Raw genomic sequence first — 11,504 nt, forward strand, 5'->3', positions numbered from 1 at the left:
CTCTTTTTGTGCTGTGTGCATGGAGTGGAGGCAGACAGCTTTAGGGAAGGGGGAGGTGCGTTGTGTGTGTGTGTGTCGTGTGTCTTGGCTGGCGTTTCAGATAATGAAATGCAGCAGGGAACAAAGAGCTGGGGGCCCCTATTCTCTGTGCTGCAGCTTCATTTTCACTCCCGTCAGTCTATGAGTCTTCCAAACCCTCTTTCTTGTGTGTGTGTGTGTGTGTGTTTATGTTTGTATGAGTGGTTGGTTGTGTGGACCAGTGCCCCCCCCCTCCTGTTAGTATTCTGAATGGCAGATCCCCCTAATGTAATAACTGTGTCTGCATGTCTAATTTACAGCAGGAGAGAGTAAATAGCCTGTGGTTAATTACAGTACGTGTGTGTGTGTATGTGTGTGTGTGTCTATGCATGTGTCTACATGCGCGTGGGTGTGTCAGAATGATTTATGAGTTGCAAATAGCTACACCAGTGGCCCGTTTCTCCTCACTTAGTTTTTAATCTGTCTTTCCATTAATTTTCGTGGAGACGTTATTATGGTTTTATAACAGTGTGCATGAGGATGCACATGTGAGTGCACGTATGTGTTAATAAGACAAAGGTGTGGACATTTTGTGAGGATCAAGGCTAGCCATACTTGGGCACCTGAGCTGTACTTTGCTTTTTTAACTCTTTAGACTTCTCCCATTTCCCTTCCTTTCTCTTTTCTGGTGCTTCCTTCACTCTCTTCATTGAGAGCCACAATGAACACAGATCTTTATTGACAGTACACGTTGGAACATGGAAACAGCAGGTCAATCCGTTTAGCCCAAGGGCCGATACACCAATTCACCAATTTGTCAGTGTTAGTTTGAGAGAGAAAAGCAGCTAATCTCTCCTCTCTGCTCTCTATTGATCACACACTTAGACTCCACTTCTCTGTCTAAACACTATTGATTCACTCTCTCTCTCAATCTCTTTCTCTCTCTCTCTCTCTCTCTGTCTTGTTCTCGCCACATACCACAGCTTTCAACACATCTTCCTTTCATACTCTCTTCTTATCAGATAAAAGCCTAGATAATTGAGACTATATGTCCTTGTACATTATGCCCTGAGTCACACTTTAGATGAATACCTGAGAACATTTTCAGCATTAACAAAATAAGAAAAATGGAACTTATCAACTACAAAGCATTTTAGAGTTTGGTCCACAAGTGTCACACATTATTGTTGCTTGCTGAGTATATTCAAAAGCGCATGGTCTCATTAAAAAAATCAATTACTTAGTTAGCAACCCCTCTATAGTTTGAATACAGACCATTATTTAAAATTCACTGCTGGGTACAATGTTTTCTGGCTTTGTTTTTCAGTCTCACATCACAGGGTGCACTTGAAAAGGACCACATTCCTGTGAAGATGAAGGCTATGCAAAGATTATAGAATGATTTTCTTAAGAGAGATGCCCCCCTTCATTTTTACATAAATTCAAATTGAACCAAAGATCTCTATTTGATTGGATTTAGCTTGTGTGGGCCCTTGTCATGACACATTTTAGTATAGACTACAATTTGGTAAAGGAGTGATTACACTGTAGATGAGAAGCTGAAACAGAGAAAGAGAGAGGGAGAGAAACCTATGTCAAAAACAGACATTCCCGTAGCCTGTATCGTATATCCATCTACCACATTATTAAATTAATGAAATGTAAACAGGGAATCCCAACTGTTACACAGATTCTGTGAAAAAACAGGCAGGGAGCCATGGGTTTCACTAGCCTCCCTACATATTTATAGGATTGGTACACCCTCTACTGGCGATATTAACCCTTTACAATTCTTTAGCTTTGCAGGTTACAAAACACGAACACATGGCTTGTGTAAGTCAAAATCAGCTGTTTGGTAACCGGTACTTGGGTGTCGTTATGTTCAGGACGCGGAGCGCTTATGTGCGAAATGCTTGAGTTTAAACTATACTAGACTTAACGTCACATAGGCTACATTTTATAGCTATAATTTATCGTCACCTTACTGTTGAAGATGCCTCCTTCAGTGGCTGCTGCCGAAGATAGCAAAGCCTTGGTGAGAAAGACGTTACGGGAAGTGCTGGTGGGTCGAGAGAATCCTGAGGGTTTTTTTGCGATGTGTGTGTCCGCGTTGGGGCACCAGGAGACCCACTCACAGTTCCTATCCCTCATCCAGCCCCTATCCACGGCCAACAGATCCCTGCACTCCATCCTCACGTCCATCTACATGGGATATTTCTCTAAGGTCAGTGCGTGTTTGTTAAATAGCTAACTAAGTATAATTATAAACTTGGTTCTAAGTTACTGATGAAGTAACTCGTTTGTCTAACGTTAATTTAAAGTTGGGTCTGTTGTGTCTTACTTACCTAGCTAGCCCATTTACTCTGTATTTAGCGATCATTGACCAGTACGAGAGGCGAAAAGACTCCAAATAAGCCAAAGTTGTCATGGTTAACGTGTTAACAGCAAACACCTAGGATAACGTTAACTAGCTAGCTACTTAACGACAGTCACGTTAACTTAGCGTACGTTGACATGAGCAGAAATAGAGAAACATGGGCGAATTTAAGTACTTTAATTGGCATTTTAGCCAGCTCCTGAGAAAAAATAGCTGACTCTTGGCTTGCTGAATAATGTCTTCTCCAGTTACTTCTTGGCTCCGTGCTCTTTAGCTTTGTCAGGTAAAGGTAGCTTGTGTCAGCTCCTGTTCTGGGAACAGTTCGGGCTGTCTCGGTCCAAATACATATCTACAACTAATAACTAATCACAATCAGCTTAATGGCCAAGTAAGTGTGTACACACACAGCTAGATATAACTAACTCTGACTTTACTTTTAGGCAGATTTTTTAAGCTGACTAGAAACTTTGTGGTCTTGAATATATATATATATATATATATATATATATATATATATATATATATATATATATATATATATATATATATATTACACGCACTGACCAGAGTTCTGATAACAATTATTTGTCAAATACTTATTTTTTTGTCAAAAGTGTTTTAGTAAAACAAACAAACAATAAATAAATAAATAAATTAAATAACAAATATTAGGATGTTGTTATTATTAGTACTAAACCTAGTACTAATAAAAATGGCAAAGGTGTAAGTTGTACTGCGCTTATAGGTGGAACAAAGCTAACAGGGGAGTCAGAGAGATGTCCACCAAACACTGTCTGTACACACCCACACAGTCCTGAGAAGAGGTCTAATTGGTTTAAATAAGTATAAACATATCATACATGAAAGTTGTCATCTCTACCCTGTTATTTTAACGGTAATAATAATGGATTGTCATAATTAAATTGTAGACTGAAGATGATGAACTGGAACTAGCATTGTCTCTCTCTCTACTGGAAATGAAAGATCACCAGCTGTCAATTCCCAGCCAAGAGTCCCGACTACAGCAACCTGGAGACAGACCGAATCAGAGATGCTCTGTTCAACTGAATTCTGTATCTCAGCCTCAGGGAAGCAGCCACGCCCAGCTAGCAGATGTAGAAAACACCAACTCACCACAAACTGGAGCCTGGGTCAAGGCGGGCCCACCACAGACAACCCAAGAAACTGAGCCTCAGAAAAGCACATATGTTGACGAATATAAAAGTGAGACACTAGGGACAAGTCAGACTGTTTTTGTCTCCAGACTGTCTGGCTTACTTTCCAAGCAAGACATGGTTGAAGAAGGTGACCAAATGACGGATGAGGGAGATTTGAATCAAACAGAGAAACTAAAGCGCTCTAAGAAGAGGCGACAGCGGCGTAAAGGTGCTGGCCAGCAGGTCGTAGGTTTGCCCTGTTCTCCATCAGCACCGCCACCGGTACTGCTGTGGTTCAGGAGGGACTTGCGACTTGGGGACAACCCTGCTCTCATTGGCTCATTGGAGATTGGTGCACCTGTCATCCCTCTCTTCATCTGGAGCCCTGATGAGGAGGAGGGACCTGGGATCACAGTGGCTATGGGGGGAGCTTGTAAGTTGACAGAGAAATTAGTAATTATTGGCAGTCTTTGTCAAAGCACAATGCAGCATCACTGCGCTTTGTGGTGGCTGTACTTGCCAATAACTTTTCATACAGAACTAAAGCTTATGACTACTTATTTGCAAGTCTCCTGACTGTTATCAAAACACATCTTTTCTTTTTTAACAGGTAAATACTGGCTTCATCAAGCATTGTCTTGTTTCTCCTCATCTCTGGAGAGCATTGGCAGCCATCTTGTCTTCCTCAAGGCAAATGGATGTTCTCTGCGTACCCTTAAGGCGCTAGTAAAGGAGACAGGGGCGAGAACGGTCTTGGCTACCGCCCTCTATGAGCCCTGGCTGAAGGACAGGGATGATGTGGTGGTGTCAGCCCTTCAGAAACATGGTGTTGAATGCAGGATGATCCACTCGTACTGTCTCAGAGACCCTTACTCTGTCAGCACGGAGGGTGTTGGACTCAGAGGTTAGTCACAACAAAATGAATTGGTGCACTGAGCTTGAATGCTTGCGATAAATATCAAAGCTTAAAATAGGTATACTAATAAAAGCTGATTGGCAATGAGTTAATTTTATGGTGAACTCCTGTGTTTTTCTTCTCCTGATTTAGGAATAGGTTCAGTGTCTCACTTCATGAGCTGCTGTAGACAGAATCCAGGGTCTGCGTTAGGGTTTCCCCTGGACCCTCCCAGATCTCTCCCCACACCTGCTCAGTGGCCTCAGGGTGTCTCTTTGGGCACGCTAGGCCTGGCACGCATGCCCCGCAGGAAGGATGGCACGACGGTCAGTAACCCCAGCAGAGCAGCCCTGTAAGGACAAAAAAAAGCCCAAAATACAATTAAGATTACATCACGAAGTCCTCCATATTTTCTTGTGTTCATTTTGGTATTCAGATTGACTGGGCGGCTAACATCCGTAAATCATGGGATTTCAGTGAGGAAGGAGCATGTGCCCGGCTAGAGGCTTTTCTCAATGATGGTGAGACACATTGCGTGCACATTTTTAATCATACGCTGTTTGGAGGAATGTTAGGAAGTATGGCATTGATCTAACAGTATCTTATGATTCTTCCATGTGTTCTAGGTGTGTATAGATATGAAAAAGAGTCAGGCAGGGCGGATGTCCCAAATACCAGCTGTCTGTCTCCCTACCTTCACTTTGGCCAGCTCAGCCCACGCTGGCTATTGTGGGATGCCAAAGAGGCACGATGTCGACCCCCAAAGTTCCAACGCAAACTGGCGTGGAGAGATTTGGCTTACTGGCAGCTGACATTGTTTCCTGACCTCCCCTGGGAATCCCTCAGACCTCCATACAAGGTAGAAATTGGCAGACATCTTGATAACACATTAATACATACATATACATTATTATTAACGTAAGAACGAAGTATGTAAAGTTGAACGAGCCTTCTCTTTCTTCCTCAGTAATGAAAAGCTTACATCACACTATGAAAAAACTGTTTATTACAAAGCGTGATTCATCCAATGTTATTTGCAGGCTCTGCGGTGGAGCAGTGATCTTGGCCACCTGAAGGCCTGGCAGCAAGGGCGAACAGGCTACCCACTGGTGGACGCAGCCATGAGGCAGCTGTGGCTGACAGGCTGGATGAACAACTACATGAGACATGTGGTGGCGTCTTTTCTTATAGCATATCTCTATCTGCCCTGGCAAGAAGGCTATCGCTGGTTCCAGGTGAGATGCGCATGCACACACATACACTCACATAGATATCATATAGCAGCAACACACAGTATATTCAGTATTACCAGCAACAGGCCTTCAAATCAAGCAGTAGAAATACATTTTTTTTTACCACATTAGGCCCAATGAAATGAAAGTGATTGGTCTACAGCAGATCTAGCAATCATTTTATTCAGCTCTGCCTGGCTTATCGGCTGCACTGCAGTCCGTGTAAAATCTAGCTTTGGTTGTTTGCATGGAGTGGCGCCTTCAGCATCCGTAGGGCTGGGCTCTTTCGCTACTAGCTTTGTCAAAGCGTGTTGCTTCATAAGATTTGAAATGCTACTCTTAGATGTGGATAGGTTATTTACACCTGCACATAATTGACAACTCACCACTACATTTTTGTCTTTAATTTCGACGAGCGAAAAGTATGTCTGTCATATACGTTAGTTAGAATGCGCCTGCGCATATACTGGGATATATACGGTAGCGCCTAAAACATGTGTGTCACCGCTCACTTGTTACTTGCAACGGGAGTTCAGAGTAAAGAAGACTAAATGATAAATTTATCATCAAAAAAATGCTTTCTTTGTTATCATTTTACAATGTCCATACTTTAAGGAGAGAAAGCTCATTCTATCCACACCATCGGCCATGCTGGGGTTTAATGCCCATTGTTCGATTGGTGTATCATTGCGCCACCATAAGGTCCTGCGTCGTTAGATCAGAAGCAGTTAATGTAGGCATATTGGTCTTGCCTGCAAGCGTTAATTTTTCACAAAAGAGAGTAACGAACTCATTTAAATTTCAGAAATTGTAATTGTGTTACTTGATTAAACACTTTTTTTAGTTACATGCTTGTTACTGCTAAAAGTAGTGGAATTACAGTAACGCGTTACTCCCAACACTGAGTACTACTTACTGTATCCAACATTTACATGTGTTTAGGACACCCTAGTGGATGCAGATGTTGCCATAGATGCTATGATGTGGCAGAATGGGGGCATGTGTGGTCTGGATCACTGGAACTTTGTCATGCACCCCGTTGATGCAGCAATGACCTGTGACCCCTACGGCAGCTATGTTAGGAAATGGTGTCCTGAACTTGCAGAGCTACCTGATGAGCTTATTCACAAACCCTGGAAATGTCCTGCGTCCATGCTTCGACGTGCTGGTGAGAAAGTTATCATCTTCAGTCCAAAAACAAATTTCTTTTTGAAAAAAAGTTTTATTCTAAAAATAAAACTCTTTTGTTTTGAAACCTACGATATATTAATGGCTGTATGTTGTTATTTTGAGGGGACTGCACATTTACACTGTTATACAAGCTGTAAACTTAATACTTTACATTGTAGCAAAATGTCATTTCTTCAGTGTTGTCCCATTAAAAGATATGAAATATTTACTAAAATGTGAGGGGTGTACTCACTTTTGAGATATTGTACAATTCCATACCTTAACATGCTGTCTCCTTTCCCTGCTATCCTCACTGCTTAGGTGTGGTGTTCGGTCAGACATATCCTGAGCGAATAGTTACAGACCTGGAGGAGCGGAGGAGTCGTTCCCTGCAAGATGTAGCTCTGGTGCGGAAAGAGTATGGACGGTATGTGGACAAGTGCACAGGGTGTGACTTGGTGCCTCTGCCTCCACGCCTAGTCTCTGAGGCTCTAGGCTTATCACACAGGGATGGCGGTGTGGTGACAGAAGGGAAGCAGTTCCTATTGCCTGTTATCACCCGCATGGAGTTCAAACACCAGATAAAAGATCCAGATGCAGATGCCCCCTCAAATCCCTACAATGCTGTTCTAAAAGGATACGTGAGCCGAAAGAGGGATGACACCATTGCTTTCCTTAATGAGAGAGACTTTACTGCAAGTGTGATGTACGAGGGAGTTCAGAGAAAGGAGAGGCTGGAGAGGGATTATCGCAGAATCGAGGGACTCCCTCAGCCTCCTGCACCTCAGGGCAGGGCCAGACGAACTCCAACATCCAAGGACAGGTTTTCTATAGTACCTGGTGGGGCGGTCTCCTCACTCAGGTGAAACAGAGATCAAGACTGAAGGTTTACAGGTTGTAAGTGACTAGACTGTTTCTAGTTGTAAAATGCACACGTACAAAATGTTACAAAACAATAGTCTTTTAGGGAAAGATTGACGCTGTGGATAGAGTGAGAAACCTGCGTTTGTCTTGTGACAAGTTTGCCAGAGTTGCAAAATGCTTTACATCAAGTATGCAGTATAATCTCGGGTATTACTGTATACCATTGCCTGGGTCTAGACCTTTGAATCCACCCACTCCAGAGTTAAATGAATATGTAAACAGAGTGTAACTAGTTTGATATCAGGTGTGTGTGTGTGTATATATATAAAATATACAAATAACATTTATATTATGTGATGCTCTGACTAAGTGTCAAGCATATTACCTGTTCAATACCTGTGTTATAGCAAATATCTTGTTAAGTCACATGATTGCTGGCAGCATTCAACTGGGTGGCTGTTTTTCTGTGTACTGACCTGGCAGCCAGATTTTGCATTGTGGTGAGCCCTGCACAAGTTGAAGGAGCTGATGGGATTACATTTTACTGGAATTGTACCTCATACGATTTCATGTGACAAATACAAATTGAGTAAAACTACATGACATGCAGACATTTAAAAAAACTAAAAATAAAAATACTGCCTACTTTATAATATAAAGTCTAAACTTTGGGAAATAAAAAATGAGATAGAAAACGCAATGTCTGGAAATGGAAATGTTTATTATCTATTTTACCGGTCCCATGTTTATAGTTTAGCTGTCATACATGCAGTGTAGACCAACATTATTATTAATACCATAAAGACCAAAGTGCTTTTTAAGTCTAACAATGTCCTACAACAGAAATTCATTCATTCATTTTTTGTTGACTGAAATGTGTGGAAACTGTTCTAGTGACCGTGTCTCAGTCTCTTCTGTTTGGGGATTTGAGGCTGCAACAACTCAACATTGGATGTTTAGTCAGTCCAGATTGACAGGTCCCCTAGAGTCAGTCTTTAACAGTAGATAAAGGATTCCTAATGTTCACAGCTCTACAACACTGGCAGGTCAGCAATCTGAAGCTCCTGAGCTCCACTGGTGGATGCTAAGCATAGAGTTGTAGCTGACACAGGCACGACTTGTGGATCTCCCTGCCAGTTGTGTTTTAAAAAAGGAGAGAGGGAGCATAGCACTTATTAGGAGGTGTTGGGTTAGTCCTCAATGGAGCGGATGTATCTCTCATAGGCTGCTTCGTCCATTAGAGCATCAAGCTCCTTAGGGTTGCCAATGGTCATCTTCATCAGCCAGCCTATATTGAAAAGGTAAAATCAGGTTACGGTATAAATTGAGGAACACATAAGTGTTTTTGCATACTTAAGCCAATTTAGCACAAGCCACATTTTTAGGTATAGAATAAAGATGGTTCAACTTCAACAAGGTACACCAATCTACAGTCCAATGACTGTCTGTAGATTGGTGTCAATGTACAAACTGCACAAATGACCTTAACTCCAGAGACTCTGTAATATAGTCAAATATAATCCTACCCACAACTTTGTTCCTGTTTAAGCTTTCCCAATAGCCTAATGTATGTTTTACTTCTTTCCCTTTCCAATTTCTTCTTCAAATAATAGAAAGATCTACATCAGGGGTCTTCAGCGTTTTTAGGACAAGGACCCCTGACCTGAAAAAGAGACAGCAGGGACCCCTTAGGCTACAATATATAATGTATAAAGTTAAGCTGCCTATTAAACTGGTCCTACAATAACGTGTAGGGTGGCCTAGAGCCTTCAGATATACCTTTTATGGTGCATACACTTCTAAGCTATTAAAATAATTGACACACACATTATATATATATATATATATATATATATATATATATATATATATATATATATATATATATATATACATACATACATACACATATATATAAAATGTGGAACAGTGAATCCTTAAGTTTAACTGTATCTGTGGATGGCTTCCTTACCTATAGGCCAGCAAGCCTATCGTCAATGTAATGTAAATAAAATTAAAAAAAAAAGATTTATCTTTACAAATATGTTGGATTCATGTTAATGGCTATTTTCTGACATATAGATATTTAAACTATCAAACAATAATTTGGTGGCCCCCCTGCAGCAACTCTGAGGACCCCCTAGGTGTCCCGGACCCCCTGTTGAAGATCTCTGATCTACATGGACTGGATTATGTATTTGTATGTGTGCTTACCATCTTTGTAGCAAGATTTGTTCACCAGAGCAGGGTTGTCTGCCAGTAGTGTATTGACCTCTACAACTTCTCCAGTCAAAGGGGAATAGAGCTCACTGGCAGCCTTTACACTTTCCAGAGCTCCAAACTCATCTGTGGCAGTAGATGTTAGAAAAACGTTAATCAAATTACATAATTTCTAAAGTATGGCAACTACACAGAAGGCACAGATATTGCTAAGTTATGTTGATCTTAATTAATGAAGATTTTTTTGTGGCATGATGAAAATACATGTTCTACCAAAAACAGGTGCTGCAAGCTAAATTCATGCTACAACAAAATGCAAAAAATAATAATCATATAGCGAAAGAAAGAATCAAAAATAGTTGAGCAATTGCTTGTTTCTCAACAACTGTTTATGGGGGTATAATGTAGCTTACTTTAAAATGCAGAATTATTGGATATTATTATTATTATTACATCCATGCTTTGCAATGCCTGTTGTATTAGAAAAACTTGGGTCAATGAAATGGAACACAAACAATTTTGAGATTCTTTTCAGACTTATTCTCCTAAACCAACAGGCAAAATAACCCAAACTCATCCTGTATGGCATTGTTAATGCCCTAAACTGAAACAAGATTAGATTTTAAACTGGCAGAAGAAAAAAGCACTTCATACAGGAAATTGAGTTTTCAAGCCTGTGCAGTAAAAGCAAGCGACCTTACTGTCATCTATAAAGTAATAACTGGGATGATACTGACAAAATCTGATAATCAATAGCATGTTGATCAAGAAAGTATTGGCACAATTGTTTGTTTTGCTCAGATACCTTCAGAAAATCGTATTACATCATTGTATTGTAGCCATCAAGAAATCTCAAATCACAAAATGTTTGTTGTAGGCTATTAGTATCACCAACTATAGAGCGAACAGTTTGAATTGTCTGTACACCGCCATGGAAGAAGATGCACAAGATCAAGATCCATTCCTTCATATAAGTACCTTACAGGTGTGTACTGTAATGTTGAAGCCTGAGCCACACTGCCCTGAACTTCATACCTTGCTGAGCCAGCTGTGTTCCCACCTCTGGCAGACCACAGTAAACTACATCTCCCAGAGCCTCCTGCAAGTGGCAGAAAGCAAGGTCAAACGGTAGTAGGAAATGGTTTACTTTTTAGTGCGTGCTTGCGCGTGTCTGTGTGAGTGCGCGCACGGCAATGGAACTTACTTGCGCAAACTTGCTGATACCGACAGTCCCAATTCCGTCGTCTTCTACACGAATCCATTCGTGCTTGTCTGTGAATTTAATTGCTGCAAGATAACACAACAGACTCAGAAATACAAAAGGCCTCCCACTGGAAGAGTGTTAAGTATTTTGTAAAGGGTGACAACCAGGAGAAAAACAGACAGACATGCAGCAGCGTCGTGAGCTTTCGTGTCCTTTTCTTTAGCTAATGTTAACGTGACCCTCTAGCTACCGAAAAGGTGAGCTAACATGCTACACTAAAACACATCCACAAGGGAATACCTGCTGATAATTGACTAGAAGTGGCTAGTGTTCTTCCAAAGTAAGGTGTAGATGCCAGCCGCAACGG

General features: G+C 41.2%; 2 protein-coding genes across 2 annotated transcripts in view; one reads left to right on the top strand and one right to left on the bottom strand.

Annotated features, from left to right (window-relative positions):
* Nucleotides 1–1,816: 1,816 nt before the first annotated feature.
* On the top strand, nucleotides 1,817–8,378 carry si:ch1073-390k14.1 (deoxyribodipyrimidine photo-lyase). The gene is made up of 9 exons (XM_028584569.1): nucleotides 1,817–2,242; nucleotides 3,325–3,985; nucleotides 4,163–4,456; nucleotides 4,601–4,773; nucleotides 4,884–4,968; nucleotides 5,074–5,306; nucleotides 5,488–5,682; nucleotides 6,622–6,847; nucleotides 7,171–8,378. Exons 1-9 carry the CDS (start codon nucleotides 2,012–2,014, stop codon nucleotides 7,713–7,715), a joined length of 2,643 nt encoding a protein of 880 aa, XP_028440370.1. The 5' UTR covers nucleotides 1,817–2,011; the 3' UTR covers nucleotides 7,716–8,378.
* Nucleotides 8,379–8,413: 35 nt separating this feature from the next.
* Nucleotides 8,414–11,504, bottom strand: part of LOC114560295 (glycine cleavage system H protein, mitochondrial) — a 3,213-nt gene continuing 122 nt past the window's right edge. The window contains exons 1-5 of the mRNA XM_028585584.1: nucleotides 11,438–11,504; nucleotides 11,138–11,220; nucleotides 10,969–11,032; nucleotides 9,928–10,059; nucleotides 8,414–9,001 (exon numbers count right to left, since the gene is read on the bottom strand). The exon at nucleotides 11,438–11,504 is cut by the window's right edge and continues 122 nt beyond it. Coding sequence (XP_028441385.1) covers nucleotides 8,904–9,001; nucleotides 9,928–10,059; nucleotides 10,969–11,032; nucleotides 11,138–11,220; nucleotides 11,438–11,504 — 444 coding nt within the window. The 3' untranslated portion in view covers nucleotides 8,414–8,903. The remainder of the gene's footprint in view (nucleotides 9,002–9,927; nucleotides 10,060–10,968; nucleotides 11,033–11,137; nucleotides 11,221–11,437) is intronic.

The sequence above is a fragment of the Perca flavescens genome, chromosome 8, assembly GCF_004354835.1.
Source record: "Perca flavescens isolate YP-PL-M2 chromosome 8, PFLA_1.0, whole genome shotgun sequence".
Lineage (NCBI taxonomy): Eukaryota > Metazoa > Chordata > Actinopteri > Perciformes > Percidae > Perca > Perca flavescens.